Raw genomic sequence first — 20,979 nt, 5'->3', positions numbered from 1 at the left:
GTGAAATGTTTATGGACAGTCAGACTGTAGCAAGCTGCATCATTCTGCTGCTCTCAGGCAGACTTGGCCACTGTGAGGGAAAAGTTGGAGAGCAATAAAAGCAGTCAGGGCTTGGCTTTTTTCTTAATGGTTTGCTCTTAATCTTTATGCATTGGAACAAGTGAAGAGTTCTTTGCTTTTTATTTCTTCAGTCATTGCAGAAGTAAATAATACTACTGACCTCCCAGAAAGAATTCATGTAAAGATCCCAATGAGATGAGGGCAATGTCATAACACATCCCAAATCAAACACAGTCTGTGGCCTTTCACAAATTACTTAGCTAAGCAGGAAAGTCAGTAAGACAGGGTTGTCTGGTACTGAACTGAAGGTTGGCCTTGATATCTATGTGGAGATAGCTAAAGAATCATCCTTCATTCATAATGAACATAGACAGGATTAGTAAGCTTTGGTTGCTCAATGCCCTGAATTCTGTAGCGGTTTAGATTTTCAGATCTTGATTTCACAAATTCTATCTTACTCTTTAAGTTTTAGTGTCAGGTAGAAGTGGATAGTCCTGAGAATAACAAGAGAAGATTACCATTACTAAGCAGTATTTTATTAAGATAGAAAATACTCATCTTGAGACATCATGTGAGAATGACATTTACCTTTGATGCTGAGAACATTGATAATGAAGCACAACTGCAAGGTATGGAAATTTTCAAAATAAGACGTAGGCTTCTATAAGTTACACAGAACACCACAGTAATGGAGTGGGTAGCAGAGCTAGAGCCGCGCTCTCAGGCTGTCCTATGAAAAGTTAGACCAGTCAAGAGCTCCAGTGTGTATGCTAAGGAAAAAAGTTAAAAGAGAGAAGAGTTTTAAGGACTGGAGGATGGAGGAGAGATGGTGTGCATTCCCAGTGAACTCAGGCTCTCTGGAGTCAGAGGAGAAAGAGTTCTGTAGATTTAATGGACACTGAACCTTGCTTCTGGAGGATCCATACAGACAGACAGAATGACAGCCTTAGATCACTGGGGCTCTTTTGGCTTGGCTTTACAGTTAGAAAGATGTAATCAGTAATCTTGTGTTGGGAGACACTTGTTGTGACACATTAAGTTAATGATCCTCTTCTCTTAATTCTCTTAATCCTCATATTACTTGCAACCTAGTTTAAAATTAAAGGCCTCAAACATAAATTCAGCACTTTGTCTGTCTACAGCAGTCCTGTGTCCGGGGACTTAGTGATATTTCAGGCACCAACAAAATATGTAAATCTGAATGCAGCTACTTTCTGTATCCATCTGGTATTGGCATCAGCAAAGCTGCACACAAGGTGATTCTTACTCTGTATTATGAACCAGTCTCTTAACTGCACACTTTTCCCTTCTTTGGTTATTTCTTTCAGCGAGCAAGTATGCAAATATATACATGAACATCGTAGCACTGTAACTTTCATATACAGAACATGTACAGAATAGCCACCAGTGGACTTGGAAAATACGTCAGCGCTTATTATGCTCATGAATGAAAGGAAATGCCAGGACCTCTTAAAATACAACATTCTGGGCCTGCTCATTAATGCAAACCCACTAGGAAAATGTCTCATGACAATTTGACCTTTCCCTAACAATTACTCCTTATTCATGTTCAGTTAGAAGGGTTTCCCTCATTTAAGAAAATATGAGGACCAACTAATCAGATACCTAAAATAAAGTTGTTGAAATGGCATTTGATTTTTTTCTGATAAGTCAAATCTATGTATTTCATTCCTTGAGTAGGGAAAAAATGCCTACATGGAAAACTCCTTTTACAAAGATTTAATATAGCATGGGCATACGAAACTGCCTCTTAATTTAGTGTTTTCATGTCTTTGCCAAGGGGTGTTTAATTTTTGTTATAACATTCTCGGTACAATACTGTCCTGCCTTGGCTATGCAGTACAAAAAAAAAACATCTGGGGAGTTCAGCAAACAACTTTGTGGGAGGATAAGATGTGGCTGAAATTTGAGTTGCACTTTTTATTGCAGACATCAGCTTTTCATTCCATTGTATTGTTTAACCTTCAATGCAGTTACTCTGGGAGTATATTTGATTTCATTGACTTATTTTGTGCCCTCAGTAGATTCCCTACACCTGAATGATAGTTCTGTAGACTAAACTTCATGCTGAATGAAGTATGCTGAGATTGAGTGTCTAAATCTTGAGTGTCTAAATTGAGTGTCTAAATCCGAGTTTGTATTTGTAGAGGTTTTATAACATAATTGTCTTCTGGCATGAAAATCTCATCTACAAAGCAAATTGGTGACGTTTTTACAAATAATTCCTTTGTGATGAACAATGTAAGTGTATTTTGTGTTCTGTTGCAAAATTTTATACATATTTTTATGCACATATGGATTCACAGATTCTTAGAATAAGTTTGATTGGGAGGGACCTTTAAAGGCCATCTAGTTCAACCCCTTTACAATAAACAGGAACATCTTCATCTAGATTAGGTTGCCCAGAGTCCCATTCAATCTGACCTTCAACATTTCCAAGGTTGCAGCATCCACCACCTCTCTGGGCAACATGTTCCAATGTTTCACCAATCTCATAATAAAAAAAGTGTTTTCATTACATCTAGTCTGAAAATCAATATATATTGATGTTATATATAAACTCAACATTTTAAATGCAAAGGGTTGGGATTTTGTTTTTCATTTCACTGACTAGCAGGTCAAGGGAGGTAATTCAGTTCTGAACTCCACTCTTGTCACAACCTACCTGGAGTACTCTGTTCAGCTCTGGCCCCCCAACACAAAAAAGACCATGGTTTCCAGAGGAGGGACATGAAGATGGTCAGCGGGCAGGAGCCCCTCTCCTATGGAGACAGGATAACAGAGCTGGGCTTGTTGAGCCTAGAGAAGAGAAAGCTCTGAGGAGAGACTTACTGTGCATTCCAGTACCTAAAGAAGGTATACAAGTTGGACAGGGATCCTTCACAAAGTCATGTAGAGACAGGACCAGGGAGAATGGCTCTAAACAGAATGAGTGTAGATTTAGGTAAGATGTTAGGAAGAAATTCTTTACTGTGAGGGTGGTGAGGCACTGGAAGAGGTTACCCAGGCAAGTTGTGAATGCGCCATCCCTGGAAGTTCAAGAACAGGTGGGATGTAGCCTTGAGCAAGCTGGTGTAGTAGAAGGTGTACCTCCCCATGGCAGGACTAGACAATGTTTAGGTTCCTTTCCAACCCAAACCATTCTTTGATTTTATAAAATGTCTAGGTCTTCTCTGTTTCATCCATAGTTCCTAACTTCTTAGGATTGAATTTTATCAAAGCCTTGTGTAGACAGAGGAAAATCGTGGTAAAACCAGCTGCAAATCATTGTGCTGCTGATTTCAACATGTCACTTGTGTAGGCAAGTCTTGCAGCAGAAACACGACACCTGTTAGACAAAGAACAGGTCAGTGACCCCTGGGTTTGGGACTGGTGCCGCTGTAGGTGAGCCCATTTACCAACAGGGACCAACACAAACTGTTGGGTCACTTGCTGTCTGTCTCTTTCAGCTGGGGACACAGTGATTGCTAAGAACTGGCAGCTTATGAAAACAGGTGATTGATGCTCAGAGATCATCTTGGTATGCCCTCAAGGCCTTTTAAGTTACTTTGCATGTAATAAGAGGATGCCAGAAGACCTTTATAGTCTATGTATAGACCATATGTATATATATACACAGCTATATGCCAGGCATGCAATAGATATATGACTGTGTATTTCTGATTCAAATTTGCTGCAATTTCAAAGCCATTTCAGTACATCTTTCTCCTGTAGTTATCTTTCTAAAATATAATCTGCCTAACAAATGCCATCACAATGGTGTGTGCTCGAGTGTGTGCTCTCATGCTGAGAGAGATGTCTGTGGAGCTGCAGGCTCATCCCATCAGTAGATCATCCTGCATTAATGCCTCAGGCACTAATGCTAGCAAAGCTGTTCTGAGTTCTCTTAACTGATAAGTGACTCTCACTCCTTATCAGCATAACAAGTAATAGCAAGAGCTTTGTAAACAGAGAACATCACTAGGCTTTGCTTTTTTAATCTGTCCATATCCTTAATCATACAAGAAACATGAGGACATAGCAAGAGAAGAACATCTAAACTTCTATTGAAATGAGGTGGCAGGACAATTGCCACCTCATTCGGTCAATGATATTCCCAATGCAAAGCTTTGCTCTCCTTTCATATTTTCATTGGCCACTGTGAGAAAATTAGGATGTAGGGAAAGGAAGAGTTGATCAGTGAGAGAAAATTTTCTTTCATTACTGCTGATAAGTGATTTTTGCCTGAAGGGGGCTGCTAAAAGTTCCATGTGAAGAATGGTATAGCACTGGAAAAGGACAAAGGCACCAATTTGGGTAGGTGGCTTGGTGGAGGACATCATTTATTGTGAAGTCATTGTGGCCAGGTAGCTGCAAGCCAAATTTAGAGTCACATTTCTGACACTTTAGATTTGGATTTCAGCTACAGTTATCACATATCTTAGATCCACGCCAAGCCCTGATGGGAATATCATAAAAATTCTGCTTCAGGCGCAGTAGATGGCTTCTTAAGGTTTGAATATTTTTTCATTGCTGCGGTTGTCTTTTGGGTAAATTGACACAGTTTGCATCTGGAGGGACTGTATTGTTTTTGTAATCACATTTTATGATTACTGGCAAATAATAGCATTAACTTTTCACAGAGGGAAGCAGAATGACTCTGGCATACAAGTGTTCCAAGCAGAGAGCTCAGAGCTCCAATATCCCCTTTCAGACAATGTAAACTGACAGTGTGATTATGTACCTTCAGAACAAGAGTGTGCTGTAGAGGTTCAGGAAAGACTTGCCAAGCATAACTATTAAACATAGAACCTGCAGAAATCCCATCACTCAAACATGTGTATGAGGTATTTTGTTCCAGAAGACCTTCTTGGTAATGGCGTTAACATTTTCATATTTAGATAAAGTTAAACATTGTTTAAAATATTTCAGTGGAAATATCATATACATGTTTTTTTTCTGTGCTTGATGTTTTTTTATGCTTGCTTTTCAGCATAGCTAATTTGGTTTTATCGTGTTTTCCTGCAGCAGTTAAGATCATGGAAGAACCAGAATCATCAGGTGATGACATTTTTGTTACAGCCAGCACTTATGAAGAAGGATTGCCTTTCTTTACTGGTCCAAGCGATGTCTCTACCGTGCAGCCTGGAGCTGTCATGACAGATGTGCTGCCACCAATAGCACCGCTGCCTGCAGCCACCAGCCCATCCTACAGCCCCTCGGAGATCATTGAGCAGTCCCTTGAGTTACCAGGTTCCGCAGCGCCAGCCCCTGAGGGCGTTCCTGTGGATAGCACCGGGATGGGTGTGCAGGACATCGCTGCCGAGCTGGACCAGATCGGCGCGGCGAGCACGGCCACGCTGGACGAGGGGGAGCAGGGCAGTGGCTACATCCCAGTGCTCACCACAGAGCCTGCAGAAACCACCCCAGCGCCGGTGCTCAAGTATGTCACTACCAGCTCCATGACCACTGCAGCCAAAGGCAAAGAGCTTGTGGTTTTCTTCAGCCTGAGGGTAACCAACATGCACTTCTCTGATGACCTCTTCAACAGGAGCTCGTCAGAATACAAAGCACTGGAGCAACAGTTCCTGCAATTGGTGGGTGAAAATCAACTTGAACTGCAGGTGTGCTAGTTGGGTACAGTTTAAAGGAATACACTGAAGTGCACAGTATTTTAACAATACTAAACCCTACTACAGCTCAGTCTGATCAGCTGTATTTTAAAGGATCCATAAGCCTGGGATGCTCTTAGAGTCTGAAGACAGGGTTTATGAAGTCAGTGATGAAAGATTTTATTTGATGAAGAGAACCCAGATATATACCTAGCATGTAATTTATTTGGCTTTTTCTTAGATCCACGTCAACAGTATAGCGGTGCTGATTATATCTTAGACTTGTGTTTGCTTGCTGCATTTAAAAATAGGCTTTTAAAAATATATCATAGCATAGACTGTGATTAGATATGGATTTTCTCTGTTGGTACAATAGGGCACAGGTCAGCTCAGCTATAACATGCCTATTATACTATGCCCTAACCTGCCTGGATTGAATGTTTGAAAATAATTAAAGTTGGCTTTTGAGTGAGGTAATTTTTTTCTCTTCCAGATGAATACACTTCTCAGCTGCTATGCATTTCATTACAGGGGGAAATTGCTGCCCATCCATCTCAATACATTATTGAGAAAAGAGCAGAAATCCAGAAGAAGATACTGTTCTAAACAGAAAAGTTAATTTGTTCATGGAGCTTAACAATTGTATGAAACTCAGGGAAATAAATCTGTGATGTGTGTACTTGATAATGAAAATTGACTATAAGAGAAATTAATAGCAGGTAGACACTGACAGTAAGTTAAAATAAAGGCAATTTTTTGTTTTGCAGTTACTTCCATACCTTCAGTCCAACCTTACAGGTTTTAAGCACTTGGAAATTCTCAACTTCAGGAACGGAAGTGTGATTGTGAACAGCAAAATGAAATTTGCCAAGACAGTGCCATACAATATCACAGAAGCAGTACACTGTGTTTTGGAAGATTTCTGTGATGCTGCAGCCCAACACCTCAATTTGGAGATTGACAGCTATTCCCTGGATATTGAGCCAGGTAAGACTGCTTACTAATGTATCTGCTAAATCAAAACTAAGCAGACAGTCTTTTTTCAGACTGTTACAACTTCAGAAGTATGACTGTCTTGAAAATAACCGCATTAGCAATATCCTCCCAGTGATAGGGGAGGATAAAAAAGATGTTGCAAATTCTCTGCAGGTGTATTTTCGTACTGTAGTGAAAAGCTGGGTGGAGCTGTTGGGCTGTGCATGCTCACCAGCTGCTTTTCAGAGACAGAGTGATCTCTAGAATAAATTCTGGGTGAAGACAGGTATAAGAAATGCTCATGTGCAGTTTGCAGGTATGACATGCAGGTCTTGCACTGGAGTATGGAAACATAATTTCTGATGATTATTGCAATGTTGTAAGCAAACCATGGTTTAGAGCATCATTAGATCTTTTTTTAAAGGGATACAGCATTCAAAACAAAAGGAGACAATGTTTAGGAATAATTGGATTCTACAGATACTCACTAATTGGAGCATGACTTTATGTAGTAGTCCATAGATTTGTAATTCTAGAATCCCTCTGGATTTATATCTTTCAAATAAGTTTGTAGTCTTTATTAAACAGTAGAAAGTCAGTAACTACACATCTGGACGTTATTCTTACATCAAAAACTTAGAGTTTTCAAAAACTACACTATTTTATAAAATTGAAGTCTGAATCTATTTTCAGGCTCTGGTAAACATTTCAGGGTTGAATTTAATTTCATTGTCATAGAGAAGAGCAATAGCAAAGGTATGCAGATGTCTCAAGGAACTTTGGTTAAGCTGTCTTTTTATGTACAGATCTTTTTATGTCAATTCTGGAACAAAAATCCATTTACAATTTAGTTTCTAGCTAGTTTTCATTTTACATACGTCTCTGTGGCCACTAAAAGCATAGGTAGCTTGTGGTAAAGAAAGCTAACAAAATCACACTATTCTACCCTTCAAAGAAACCATGGTAAACTGATGTTTGATTAATAAAGCATCAAATTATTTAATTATAAAGAGTGAACTTTGGGCTGCCATATGTTCCCTGCTTTGGTAATAAATTTTCAATAAATAAAAATTGAAATAAGAAAGATTCTAAAATGCAAATTCAGAAAAATTTTTAAATCTTTCATCTTCATCTGATATGCTTTACTGATGTGGTATTTCGACACTAATTCAAGAAAACAGAGAGTTCATTACAGAGAGTTTGTGGAGAGAGCTGTTTTTTCGAGGCTTATAAGCTTATAAAGTAGCATAGAGTCAAAATAGAAGAAATTGTGTTTACAAAGCCAGTATATTCCAGTACAGGTGTATCAAAGCCTGATACATTTTAATTTCAGAAAACAAACAAACAAACAAACAAAAAACCCAGCCTGTGTATCAAGTTAAGGTAATATAAGCAAATTCCTCTTTACTGTGAAACTGAGAGCCATCTAGTGGTAATGATGGTCTACCGAAGTGAAACATGGGTGGGAACTGACAGTCCAAAATTTACATCAAGAGTCAGTAGCTGCAAAGAGCTGACTGCACTGGTCATAAATAATACCTTAAAGAAGGACTTTTCAAAATACCTGCACGAAATATTTCATTAGTACTTAATAATTGATAATTAATAAATAATAATTAATTTTTACAATTGATTTTTAATTTTTTCATTCATAATTAATTTCTGTGGAAACAGAACATATAACAAAGTATGCAGGCATGTGTTAAGGAAGATGAAATTTTATCACAAGAACTCAGCACAGCCAAATGCTCAAGCCAAGCTCTACTTGTTGTTGGAGTTTACCTGTGCTCACACTCCCAGTCCAGGAGCAAAGGACATATCAAGCCAACATGCACATTGCATATAGCAAAGGAAAATGGTGCACACTAAAACCCACTAGTCAAAAATTCAAAACAGGAAATTGCCATAAAATTATTGAGGGATTATAAATGATCAGCTCTGATAGATTTGTTTCTACCACTGAAGCATATCCCAGTGTGTATCTGGGATTTCCAGCACTCCTATAACAAATGCAATCCTCATTTTTCATTTAAATTAGTATTACTGAGCATCTGGTGTATAGAGCATGAATGGCTGCAGAAGAAAACTCTCATCCCAGTTGCAAGCTGCAATATCCAGTACAAACCTTCCCTTTAAACTACATAATTATAAAGGGCTGCAGAGCCCAGCTCATAGCTGTATATCTGCTCTAATTTCCTTCTCTGCTCTCTTTTCCTAGTTTTGCTCACCTTTTTCTTCTTTTCCTTTCTGGTTTCTGGTTTCATACATATTTCTGGGGCTGTTTGTTGGCAAGAACAGGATTTGAATCCCCTGATCTGCTTCTCACCTTTTGCCTTCTAAGGTTTGTGCCCCATGGTACACAGGAAACAGACTCCATGAGACAGGACAGGTGGATGCAGCCCTCCTCCTCACCACCCCATCAGTACAAGTTGGGTTGACAGAGAATGGGAAAGGAGAAGTAGACTTGTGTAACAGCTGTCTCTGATTTGGGCCTTCCCATGAACATCAGCAGGGTCCTTTTCCCTTAATCTCACAGAGGCATCCCTAACTAATATTTAAAAAACAAAAAAACCAAGCAGGCCTTCCCAGTGTTAACATACCACAAAACAAAAGAACTTACACCAAAAAAAACCCCAAAAACCCCAACAAACGAACAAACAAACAAAACCCAAAACAACAACAGCAACAACAGCACAAACAAGAAAATCCCAAACAAAACTAAACAAACAAAAAACCACCCACACACGACAACCCAACACGACAAAGCCTGTAAGCATATTCTTTGGAATATGACAGTATTTCTACATTGTAGGTCTTACTTAGCATTGTGCAATATTCAATAATCTAATTCCATCCCTCTGTCATGTCCTAAATTATGTGTTTAAGAACACATAATTAGAGTTGTAAATTATTTCTCTCACGTAAGGATGTAGCACAGGATCCATGAGTGTGATGATAGCAGTCACAGCAAAAACAGGGTAAAAACATCCAAATGTGAAAATCCTTGTCAGTGAGATGAAAATAAACTCATTGTTTAACAGTGATGGGGTAAATCAGTGCAGATGTCAACATGAACTGGCTGTGTCCTGTACAGGAAGAGGCTGTGTGTCCTTCCATGCTGGACGACATCCTCCTGTCAGCACGCCCAAGTGGCAGGCCTGTAAGCACCAGCTGTTTTCTGTTTTCTCTGGCTGCCACAAGCCCTGCCGAGGCCCTTTGGGGTAATGCTTCAGTTAATGATTTGCCCATCCTTTACAGCTGATCAGGCAGACCCCTGCAAATTCATGGCTTGTGACAAGTTTTCCGAGTGCGTACTGAACGAGTGGACGAAAGAGGCCGACTGCCTTTGCAAGCCCGGCTATGCCAGCCAGGATGGGCTGCCCTGCCGGAGCCTGTGCGAGCTGCAGCCCCAACTCTGCGTCAACGGTGGCAAATGTGAGCTGGTGCCAGGGAGAGGAGCTGTCTGCAGGTAAATAGATTGATGAATTCTGTTAACAGCCCCATAAACCATGCTAATAAGCCAAAAGCTCGACATTCAGATGCTGTAAGTCACGCTGCAAATACCCTTCTGAAGTATAAATAGTCTCACCATGGATAAATCCATTTCTGCCTGTTAGTATACACAGAACATTATGATCTAGTTATTTTTAAAGATGCTTCAGAAATTTATTGGAAATTCAGCATCATTGGCAGTGATGACACACACAAAGGCATGCATTCATTTCAGATTTCCAAACACATTTTGGAAAAAATGAAATAACACATTCACAGTTTTGCTACTGATTCCATTGTAGCGTTTTAAGAAGTTACATTTTTGTGAGATATATTAAAAAGGAAATCTTTATTCATACAGAGTGTGATTCCAGACTACCCAATAAAGCACATGAAGGCTGAAGCTGTTTTCAGGGATTTCTGGGAAAGACTTGAAGATTAGCAGCTCTTCCTTACTGCAAATATATTTCTTAAGGATTTTTAAATGGAATTATCTTAAGTCAATACTGAGAACTACACAGTACTTGAACATACTCTCTTTTCCAAAGTATCAAATTTCTTCTTGTTGTAAGACTAGACAAGACAATTCAAAGCATTGTGTGAAACTGTGTACCAGACTGGCCCACAGTAGCTGACCAGCCATGTACGTAAGCAAGAATCAAGTTACAATTCTTGCATTTGTTTATTTTCTCTCAATACTTTGACTAGATTAACAATACATCTTTTACCTTACTCTGGATTAACATCAAAAATTAAGACCACAGGACAAATTACTCAAATTATTCACTGTAACAACCCAGCTACCAAAATGAATGTTCTTCAATGGGCATCACAGGAATTATATTGAATTCACCACAGTTACTGCCAAATTCCTGACTTTCAGAGTCACAGTACAGCAGCTGCAGCATTTAGTACTGGAAATCAGCCTGTGACCTAGAAAGGTCCTCTTCAAAAGTTTGCTGAGGTAGCAAGGGGTCTGACCTACTCCTCCAAGACTGATGCACTAAGGAAAATAACTCCTCATCCAGAAAAACCCTGAATGTACACATATAACCAAACCATCATGCGGAATTATGAAAGTGCTAAAAATTATAAATTAAATTTTTTGTGAATTATAGCAAGTCACAAATTCCCACCAGTGTCAGACTGACTGCTTGTGCAAACTTGTACTGTCAGAGAGAAAAATATGGCCTACTATTTGCCCTTGCACTCCATGTAAATTCACTTTCCCCTTTACTTAAAAGAGGAGTAGAGTCCTGCTATTTGTTGTAGAACTCTTATTTCAGACTTACTCCCCAAAGTGAAATCACCTGTAAACAGAATATAAGCTTCAAAGTTGTCTTCAGACATTACCTTAAAACATACCTGAACTTCTAAAGTTCTAAACCAGAAATGTTACCTATGGAGTTAGAAATTTGTCAAAGATATTTTAAATGAATTATTTCCTTAAAATTTGTAGGTCGGCATGGAATATGTCAGTGTCTTTTTATTTAAAACTCACTCTTGAATGTAAAAATATTATCTTTCCCTATCATCAGTCACATTATTTTCATGTAGACACATAATTATTTGTAGTGGAAATAATGAGTTCATATTGCATTGCAGATTTTCCTTTCTTTTTGTTTAAAATACTCCAGTATTTTTTGCCTTGAAGTTCTGTACATTTTTTCTCTTCCTTTCCTTATTTTAGATGTCCTGTACGTAGACACCAGCTTTACCAAGGACAGCGCTGTGCAAAATTTGGTCCAGAACCCACACAACCCTTCATTTCTAAACCTCTCATTCTTGGCTTAGGAAGCCTTGGTTTTCTTTTCATCATTTTAATTATTAAGATAAGAAGAAAATGCAAAAGAAACTCTAATTTGCAGTAAGCTGCTCACAATCTTTTCCTTCACATTTCAAAATATTCCTTTTGTTTCTTTTGCAATTTAAAATCTTACCTAAACAAAAATGTTCTGCATTGTAGAAGTCCTACTCTCAGCAGCTGCAGTTCAGAAAATGCTGTAAGGATTAATCCTGCTTTCGAACACGATGAATCCCTATCTAGCTTTTGTCACACGGCTTGCAGTGTAAGTGCTTGTCTCAGTTCCTCAGAGATCCTTGATCATGAAGCATTACATGAACTTGAAAACACAATTCAGCCTGGAGGTAAACTGCATGGAAATCCCTTTCTCACCCCTAAACAAACAGCCCCACCTGAAATAACAGGTCCACTTTCATATATTAACTCCACAACTAAATCAAACTTGAAGCTACTCTTTTGCTTGGCAATTCCAGAACTGAAAGTACTAATGCATTCATTGCTTTCCACATTTACTGCAATGTAGGTTTCATAACAGGACTGTAGAACTGCTTTTCTTACAGCTCTCTTGCATGGCTCTGGCAGTCTATCCTAGCTGACTGCTTTTAGTCATTTAGTGAAATAATTAGTGGTTTGGTTTTTTTACTCTTGTAGGTCACCAGATGAGTTTACAAAACCAAGATTGACAAGTTAGTCTCCGGAATTCTTCGTTTCCAGCATCAGCTAGACAAAACCAAGGTTTGTGACTATTTTCAAGAACCTTAAAAATCTGTTGTGTCCCGTTGTTAATGTCACCAGGGAGCCTCTTTGTAGTAATTGCATACAAAGAAAAGCTCAGATTTTTTTGATGCTTGATATGACAACTACATTTTCTTCTTAAATGTTTTTATGCAACAAAGTTCTATTTCGTATAACCATGTGGTAATGTGGCAGTCACTGGAACATGTGAAGGAAGAAGAAATACCTGAAATGACAAATTAACACAAAATGCAATCCAAAGGAGAGGTTTTAATAGCACTACTAGTTCACTTAAAATCTAAGACCACTCCCTCTGGTTAAGCTACATAGAGTTTGACAAGTAGGAATTCTAATTTGAGCAGAATACTGCTCGATATCTCAAGTATTATTTCAAGTTCTGCAGCTTGAAACCCCTTGTATCTTTGTGGGGGAAAAAAAAGACAGAAAGGAGAAAAGCTGAATCAAAACTTCCTCCAAAACTGGCAGACTATTTCTGATGAATCTGAGTATGTCCTCTTGATAGGTACAAAAAAAAAGCTTTTACTTTGCCATTTTTCGTTTTTCTGAATTACAGCCCAAACAGGAATAAAAAGGTTCTGCTATAGCTGTTAGCACCCATTGTTATTGTGGGCAATATCAGTACAGGAGTGCCCTTGGCACTAGCTGGACATTTTGGAAGACAGGATATCTACTACATAAATCTTGGGCTCCTAATGTTTGCTGTTACGTAAATAAAGGAACAAGCAAAGGTACCATCTAGAAAGATTTATTGTCACTGATCTTCATCATTCCCAGGTCTGGTCCCTTCAAGTACAGTTACAGACTGAGATGAAAATGGGGGGACTGGAATGCAAAGATAGAGATGGACAAAGGTAGAGATGGACAAAGCAGCAGGGAGTAGCAGTTTGGAAAAGCTCAAGAATGAACTCGCTTCACTGGTCATAAAAGCATGAGCACAGATGTTTGCAATTAGTATTTTACACCCACCTTAAAAGAAATGTGCCTGTGGGCAATTGTAGACCAATAAACTTTCGTAATAGCTAAACTACTTAAAATTTCTACATAGAAAAGAATTAATATTTTATTAAAGTAATAAAATGGTGCATCTGTGAAAGAAAACACGGTCTGTGTCATCTAGACCATACTTGAATTGCCAAAAGTACATTGACAGAGCTCTTCTCAAGATCTAGTTAAGTAAATTAATTTACTGAGAAATGGGTTATAAAAAAACTAGGTGGCTATTTTTCACTGTTACTTAAGTTCACAGTGAATGTTTACATCACCCTTAGATGCAACGTATTTTTAATGATTTGAAAAAACTCAATGGCAGAAGAAAATGAAAGTAGAACACCTTTCATTAGCTGAAATTAAGAGGAGCACTTTGATTTAGCAGTCTATAAAACTCCTTCGGGTCTAAATTTTTTTAAATAGAATATGGCACTTGAACTGAATTTTCAGGATGCGGCTGTCTAGAGCTTGTAGGCCAAATTGAGAATTCAGTATTTAAATTCTGTAATGACAGCAGTGACAGCTTTTTAGGACATATTATCAAGAGTAAATACAGCTCTGTATTTATAAAGGCATATATGAAAATAGGCATAAAGTTCCAGTAGAAGCCAAAATAACCTTCAAATCCTTCCCAAATATGAAAAATGTCTCCAGTTTAGTTATAGAATCACTGCATGGAAAATTATTGCAAAACTTACTTATCATAGGGGATTTTGATTGGGTGGAATTTTACCCAATAAGTCACTCATGAACTAACAACCTTTAACATCTGCAGGGATGGTGCATCCACTACTTCTTTGGATAGTCTCTTCCATTGCCTCACCACCCTCACAGTTTAGAATTCCTTCCTTACATCTAATCTAAATCTCCTTCCCTTTAAAGCCATTTCCTCTTTTCCTATCACTTCCTGCCCTTGCAAAAAGTCTCTCTCCCTCTTTCTTGGGCCCCCTTAGGTACTGAAAGGCCACTAGAAGGTCTCCCAAGAGTCTTCTCTTCTCGAAGCTCGATTCTTACGATGAACTACAATTATCTTACCAGATTTTAGTGTGACCTTGCCTATTAGCTATTAGATAAATAATACACTGTCAAATTCAACAATACTTTTCAAATGTCTCATGCGACTTTCTCTTATAGGTGTTCAAGAGAGAAGGTCCGCATTATTCAAGACTGGACTTCAGGATGAGTATGAAAAAAAAATAAAGGATTCCTAAAGATACAGTATTTTGGCTCTAAAATCAGTGCACATTAAAAAATTAGTTTTACTGAAGGCAAACAAATTACCAAGTTGAGCAGCTCTTGAGCACATCTAAAATGCCTGGTAGGAAGTCCCCACTATTAAGAAGCATGCATTAAGCTTCTGGTGCTTACACATCTTAACTGTTTTATTTAAGAGCTGAGTGCTAGAAACAGATTTTGCTGAGATGTGACATTTTTCAATATTGTATGTTACAACCATTCTGGTAAAAATGTCAATGGAGTTTCAGTGCATATTTATATCTTTCTATTAACCTTCCTTACACACACTGATGCAAATGGTGAATGGAAATTAGAGCTGTCATTGACCAAAGGCCACATTAAAAGCATTTGGGAACTTCTTCATTCCCTCCCTGAATGCTCACATGGCAAATCACACAGGAGTTGGATTTAATTTTTCAAGGGTTTCTATGAACATCAGATTCCTATTTTTCTGTTAGTAAACACATCATTTTTACATACCTACATATACATTTAACTGTTTAATTCTGGTGACAGTGAAACTATCAGGTTATCCTAAGACTTCAAACTTTTTGCTGAGGTTCAATATGTGGAGTTTCATCATTTCAGAACATGAGATTTATATTCACAAGCACCCTCCTGGTAGTGAGCAGATTAGAATTGCACATGAGAACCTACACTTTAGAGTCAGTATCCACACAAATAATTTTGAGAGGTTACTGTTCATTTTCATAGGAGAAATCCAAGCAGAGAACAGGTGGCCATTAAGTATTTTATAGGCTTATTAATTTATGCACTATGAATACACAATCCTGATTCAAGTACAAGCATTATGTTATCTTGAGTATCTTTTTCTTGAGTATATATCTTTATTTATATTCTTCACCAGTGTTGTATTCAGGCACTAGTTTGCTGCTTGGTGCACACCAGAAGTCGTACTTACAGCTCAAACTGAGCTTCTACAAAGTTCATGACTATCCTGGATGACAACCCCTCATCCAGATGTGAAACTTCTGTGTATCCAGGACAGCAGCTGACTTTGGTGACAATTCTTACTTCGTGCCGTGCAGTTCACACAGCAAAGACTGTACTTTGGTTTCCCTTCTCAAGTCCGCTCAAAAGAACTGTTTACGAATTCCAAACAACTGCACGGGTTTGCCTGCAAAAAAACCACCCGAACTGGTCACTGCGTGCGGATCAAGGCAGCGCACCAAGAACACAAGGTTGAGTTTCTACAGCTGAAATAGTGTTTTTACTTACTTTATTTAAATAGGAAAGAAAAATAAAGAAGAAACCTAAGATGTGTTTTTACACAGTAACACTTCAGAATAAAATTACTTTAAAAGTACTTTTTGCAAGGAACTGGAAGTCATCCTTGCCTACAAATGTTAGCTTTTCACTATTGCTCATGTAAGCTAAGAATGCATTAAGAATGCTGATAGCATTCCATTTTTTTCCATTACAAATGTATTTTTGTATGTGTTTAGCGTATTTCAACTTATACTAGTTATCATTAGCCAGATTTAAAAATAAGTAATTTTAAAATGTGTATTTTAATGATGATTATTCATGATTGTATTTATCACTCTCAACTATTAATTACCAAATATATTTGCTGGACGTAAACCTTTTGTATTTCAATAAAACATAATAAAATTATTTACTTCAAAATTTCACAGGGAATTGAAGTGGTACCTAATATTACACTAAAGCTCATCATGTTACTTTAAAACTGATGTAAAGTTACAGTTGGTGATAAAAGCCATAAGGAAACTGAAACAAAATTACATTTCCTAGATAAAGTATGAATTACTTGAATCTTTTTTAATTAAAAAACTACCACTGTGATTTGGCCCTTAAGATGAGAAAGTTCCCTAAGACTCTAAGGGGAACACAATCAAACGAAACCCCCACAAAAGCAATACCACATCTCCATCCCAAACTTAAAGCTTCCCCCACAGCACACACATTCCAAGCAGCAGAGTTGGTGTCACCAGTCACTGACTGACACAATCTAAAATTAAAAGGCTGCAAAGCACATAGTATAGCAAATGATAGATATATTGGAAGCGATAGCAATAAATGTTTTTAAAAAGTATTGAAAGTAAAAAGATACTTGTTTCAATAAATACTGAGTAATGAAGTATGAGATTTAAGATAACAAAATCAGAATTTTCTAATATAAGAATGTTATTTTGGAGGAACATTTACCTTAGAAAGTAAAGACAAAATCTTTACCAGAATAAAGCTTTAAAAAATAGGTTTAAGCACCAGAATTATCTCATAGAAAAACAGCAGACAGAACCAGCAAAGGAATATTTTTATCTTTCTCATAACTTAATCAACCCTTATGCTTTAACTCTTAAAAGACAAAACAGTAAGAAGATACAAGCAAGATTTCACCATGGAATGTGTTTATTTTTTGTTTTTAATTTTCAGTACAGTATTAAGAGGTCATTTAAATACTTTGTAAAGATATTTGAAGAAAAACCCAGAGGATTCAACTAGGTAAAGAAAAACACAATCTTATCAGTGGATAAAAGACAAGTATTGAATGACTTTAGGATCTTCAGAGTAGCATTCTCAAGAAAATGCATATTCCTGAGTCACCTAGTCAGGAATGGGGCTTAGTGCGCTTATTCTCTTCCTATCCTTTGTTTTGTGGAACATTTTAGGCAGATCTCAACTATAATGGACAGCTTCACTGACAGGCAGGAAGAATTTTTTTTTTTAATGAAACACACAGAGAACCAAGCCAATGTGCTTTAGAAACCTCTATAATTTTCTCTATAATTATAGGCCAGATAGGCATCAGGTCATTACTACAGTCCTAATATCAACCCTCTCTCCTCCTTTTATATTTCCTCTCCAAATTAAAAAAACTATACTTATCTGACACAGTATAAGGGACCATGGAAACAAATGGTAGGCAGTTAAATATTGCCAGACATGTAAAAAAAATAAAATAATCTGAAACTAATTGAAAATTAATTTTGTTTCACAAAAAGATAAGTAAAACTAAGAGCAGAAGCTGCTTTTGGTGTGGAGTGAAAAAAAAGGGGGGAAAAAAGCAGCCTGCTACTGTGCAAACTGGAATACCCTGATTCCTGGAATGCATTCCCTCAGGCATACTTCTGGAGCAATGCTGGGAGGTGGGAACATCTCATTTAAGATGTCCAGCCACCACACCATCTTCCACTATTTCAAAGTCCATTTTATTTTCATGATACCTCATATTTGTTAGTCATTTAGTAAAGAAAAATTTCCATACACCCCATTCTGATAAATAAATTTTCTTTCCAATGCCAGTCAAGGAAATCCTGACATAAGTAAAGGAACAGAGTGGGAAAATTCAGTTAATTTCAGTGATTTTTTTTTAAGTTCCCTGCAGGTATGTTTACACACATACATACTAACATATTTAAGCACATATATGTGTATATACCTACATACACGTAAGCATTTGAGGTTCTTTGCTTACAATATTCAGTCTCATAAGATCCATGGATTTTTAAAGATATATACACTGAGATGGAATGTGTAAGTCAAGCAGCTAAACCCAGACAGGAACAGACACAAGTCAGGTCAGTGATTTTTCTTCCTTGGATTGCATGAATGAGCACAGTTTCTTGCAGTGCTAAGTGTTTGGGGACTGGAAGCTGTCACATTTTGGTTCCAATGCAGTAATACATTAAACCAATAATCTAAATTTCATAAACTGCACCTTTAAACTCACACAACATTGTACAGGTTTGCACACGACTTTCCAGCCAGCAGCCACCTCTCCTTTCATCTTCCAGACAAAAATGACTATTTCAGTGAAGAATTCGGATAAAATGAAAACAATTTTCTCATATGCAATCACATGACCAGGAAGGAGGGTGGGTCTACAGCAGAAGCTGAGATTCCCTGACGCCGTGGGTGTGTAGAGAGTTAAATACCACTTGAATATCTCCGCATTATTTCCATAAGGAGTGCATTTGTAACAACAAGCAGAGTGGGGCAGGCAACCACAGTCAAAGGTCAGCAAGGAGCTTTCTCTGTGCTACAGAACCACCCCTCTTGAAAATTAAGTATATTTACACATTTAAAAATGAAAGTTTCCAAGAGGTTTCATGCTCAGTAAGGAGTGCAGAAATTATTTCATACTGAATAATTTCAGTATGAAATTATTTCATACTGAAAGGAAATTGTCAATTAAAAAGGGAAAAAATTCATTTTTAAATCAGGCTGTGTAACTGGACATCAAGCTACTTATATTTTGGATTTGTGTTAGAGAGATAACAAATGGTCATGTTTAATTTGTTGAAATAATAGCCAGCAAGGTAAAGCAATGTTACATAAGTGAAAGAGATCCATCCTAAAACTGTATGAAATTAATGACTCCCACCCACAAAAACTCCCCAAACAAATAGCTTAATAAGGGAACTGTTACAAGCAATGAAACTTGATAGAGATTATACAGCTCAGCATCCAAATCACTATGATATTCCAGTACACTAAAAATTGTAGCTATTTCATCAGCACATAGTATTGAGATACATTATGTTATTGGACCAATTTTTTACACAGTCTAACAAAAGGTACAGACCTTGTATATCTTGTTACAATTAAAATAAAGAGGATTTCTGAGACACAGGCCTCAATATTCAGTTAAGTTATACTGCCAGCAAAAAGCTGAACATATTTCCCTTAATGCTATCCTTAATCTTATATACCTTCAGATACAAAGCTTGGACAATTTTGTGTAATATGTTGAAATTACACTACCTGGCTAAACAAACTGTCCAAGAATTGCTAATAGAAATGTGGTCAGAAAAATAAAGTCTAAAGCAGACTTGTACTAAAAAGAAAGAAAAAAAATCTACAAGAGAAGTGGTATAAGCCCTAAAGAGCAGTACATTCTTTGAGGACCTCCAATACTATATTATTTTGACGTATATGAATGCTTTTCTAGGAATGTACAGAAAACCGTTTCTCTTAAACCAAGACAGAGAATGAATTAAACAGGGGTTTATAGGTCTCAAGTTCAGGAGGATTTCCCATCAGGTTCTGGAAAAACAAAAATCATTAAATACAGACACTAACCAGTTTGCAAATCAGAACATAAAATGTTTCAGATTATATAAAAGTATACTCCAACTTCTCCATAACAGAAGTCAAAGCTAAGGCCTCACAATTCCAGTTATTAGAAACAGCATATTCTCTTTACTAGGCCACCACTCGAAGCCAGCTACTCAGTGTTTTAAAGAAGGAATCATAAAAAGGTGGTTGCAGTGCAGTTCTTTGCAATATGTACCCAAGTACAGACAGATTGCTTAAAAGTGTTAAGAGTTATAACAGAAACTGTTAAAGAAAATGCAACATATAAACAAAATGCAGCAAACTACACTGACTGAAGTTTCTTCAGGGTCCTCATACCTAGTAAAGTTCACTACACAAATTAAACATCATGAAGTACAAATTAACAAACCACATGATTAATAAAATCTGTTCACTTTATATTAAACATCTCTACTCTGATTACAGAACGTTTAGGCCCTCTGTAGCACAGAGGAACTCTTCCCTTTGTATCGCGGGCAAGGTTCTCATCTCGAACACTCCTTGGCCGACTGCCCAGTTATTTCAACAGGTTCTGCAGCATCGCCGTAGCGTAGGTAGGGCGAGCTTGTCTGCTTGCAATTGCGTTTTGGAGATACTGGATGCCTCCACAGCGTTCCCAAATTTCTTCAAACTGTCTCGGTAAAATTTCAGCACCTCGCTTTCGGGTTAAGCCAGTCTCTTCAAGATTAAGCTCACACATATCCATATCATCCTTACCTGAAATGGTAAAGGAAGAAAGAAAACACATTTGACATCATTCAAAGGTCCCATCAATAAAGATTAGATCCTTGTTAATTTAATTTCCTCTCTGTAGATCTGGTTTGCTGGTAGACTTCATAGCTTACAAAGAAGTCCTCAGATACAGGCATTTTTCAGTATCCTGGTTTTTGTTACACAGAGAACACTAAAACAGCATGAGAATAAACTAGTATCAGATGCTGCAATTGACAAAGCTGTACTTAAACAGCAAGCAAA

General features: G+C 37.5%; 2 protein-coding genes across 8 annotated transcripts in view; one reads left to right on the top strand and one right to left on the bottom strand.

Annotated features, from left to right (window-relative positions):
• IMPG1 (interphotoreceptor matrix proteoglycan 1) overlaps window positions 1–14,902 on the top strand; it is a 53,203-nt gene extending 38,301 nt beyond the window's left edge. Inside the window, exons 13-19 of one of the 3 annotated variants that reach the window (XM_038134116.1) lie at window positions 5,092–5,657; window positions 6,440–6,659; window positions 9,906–10,116; window positions 11,830–12,006; window positions 12,106–12,287; window positions 12,595–12,678; window positions 14,821–14,902. In XM_038134116.1, the coding sequence (XP_037990044.1) occupies window positions 5,092–5,657; window positions 6,440–6,659; window positions 9,906–10,116; window positions 11,830–12,006; window positions 12,106–12,287; window positions 12,595–12,626 (1,388 nt within the window). In that variant the 3' untranslated portion in view covers window positions 12,627–12,678; window positions 14,821–14,902. Of the gene's footprint in view, window positions 1–5,088; window positions 5,658–6,439; window positions 6,660–9,905; window positions 10,117–11,829; window positions 12,007–12,105; window positions 12,288–12,594; window positions 12,679–14,820 lie in introns of all 3 variants that reach the window. The other 2 variants (XM_038134115.1, XM_038134117.1) reach the window with 2 other exon arrangements.
• Window positions 14,903–17,293: 2,391 nt separating this feature from the next.
• The window catches only part of MYO6 (myosin VI), a 102,814-nt gene continuing 99,128 nt past the window's right edge, over window positions 17,294–20,979 (bottom strand). For 3 of the 5 annotated variants that reach the window (XM_038134110.1, XM_038134113.1, XM_038134114.1), the window contains one exon: window positions 20,522–20,721. In XM_038134110.1, the coding sequence (XP_037990038.1) occupies window positions 20,522–20,721 (200 nt within the window). Of the gene's footprint in view, window positions 20,722–20,979 lie in introns of all 5 variants that reach the window. The other 2 variants (XM_038134111.1, XM_038134112.1) reach the window with 2 other exon arrangements.

The sequence above is a fragment of the Motacilla alba genome, chromosome 3 (genome assembly GCF_015832195.1).
Source record: "Motacilla alba alba isolate MOTALB_02 chromosome 3, Motacilla_alba_V1.0_pri, whole genome shotgun sequence".
In the NCBI taxonomy this organism is placed as follows: Eukaryota; Metazoa; Chordata; class Aves; order Passeriformes; family Motacillidae; genus Motacilla; species Motacilla alba.
This window is presented reverse-complemented; position numbering and strand designations above follow the sequence as displayed.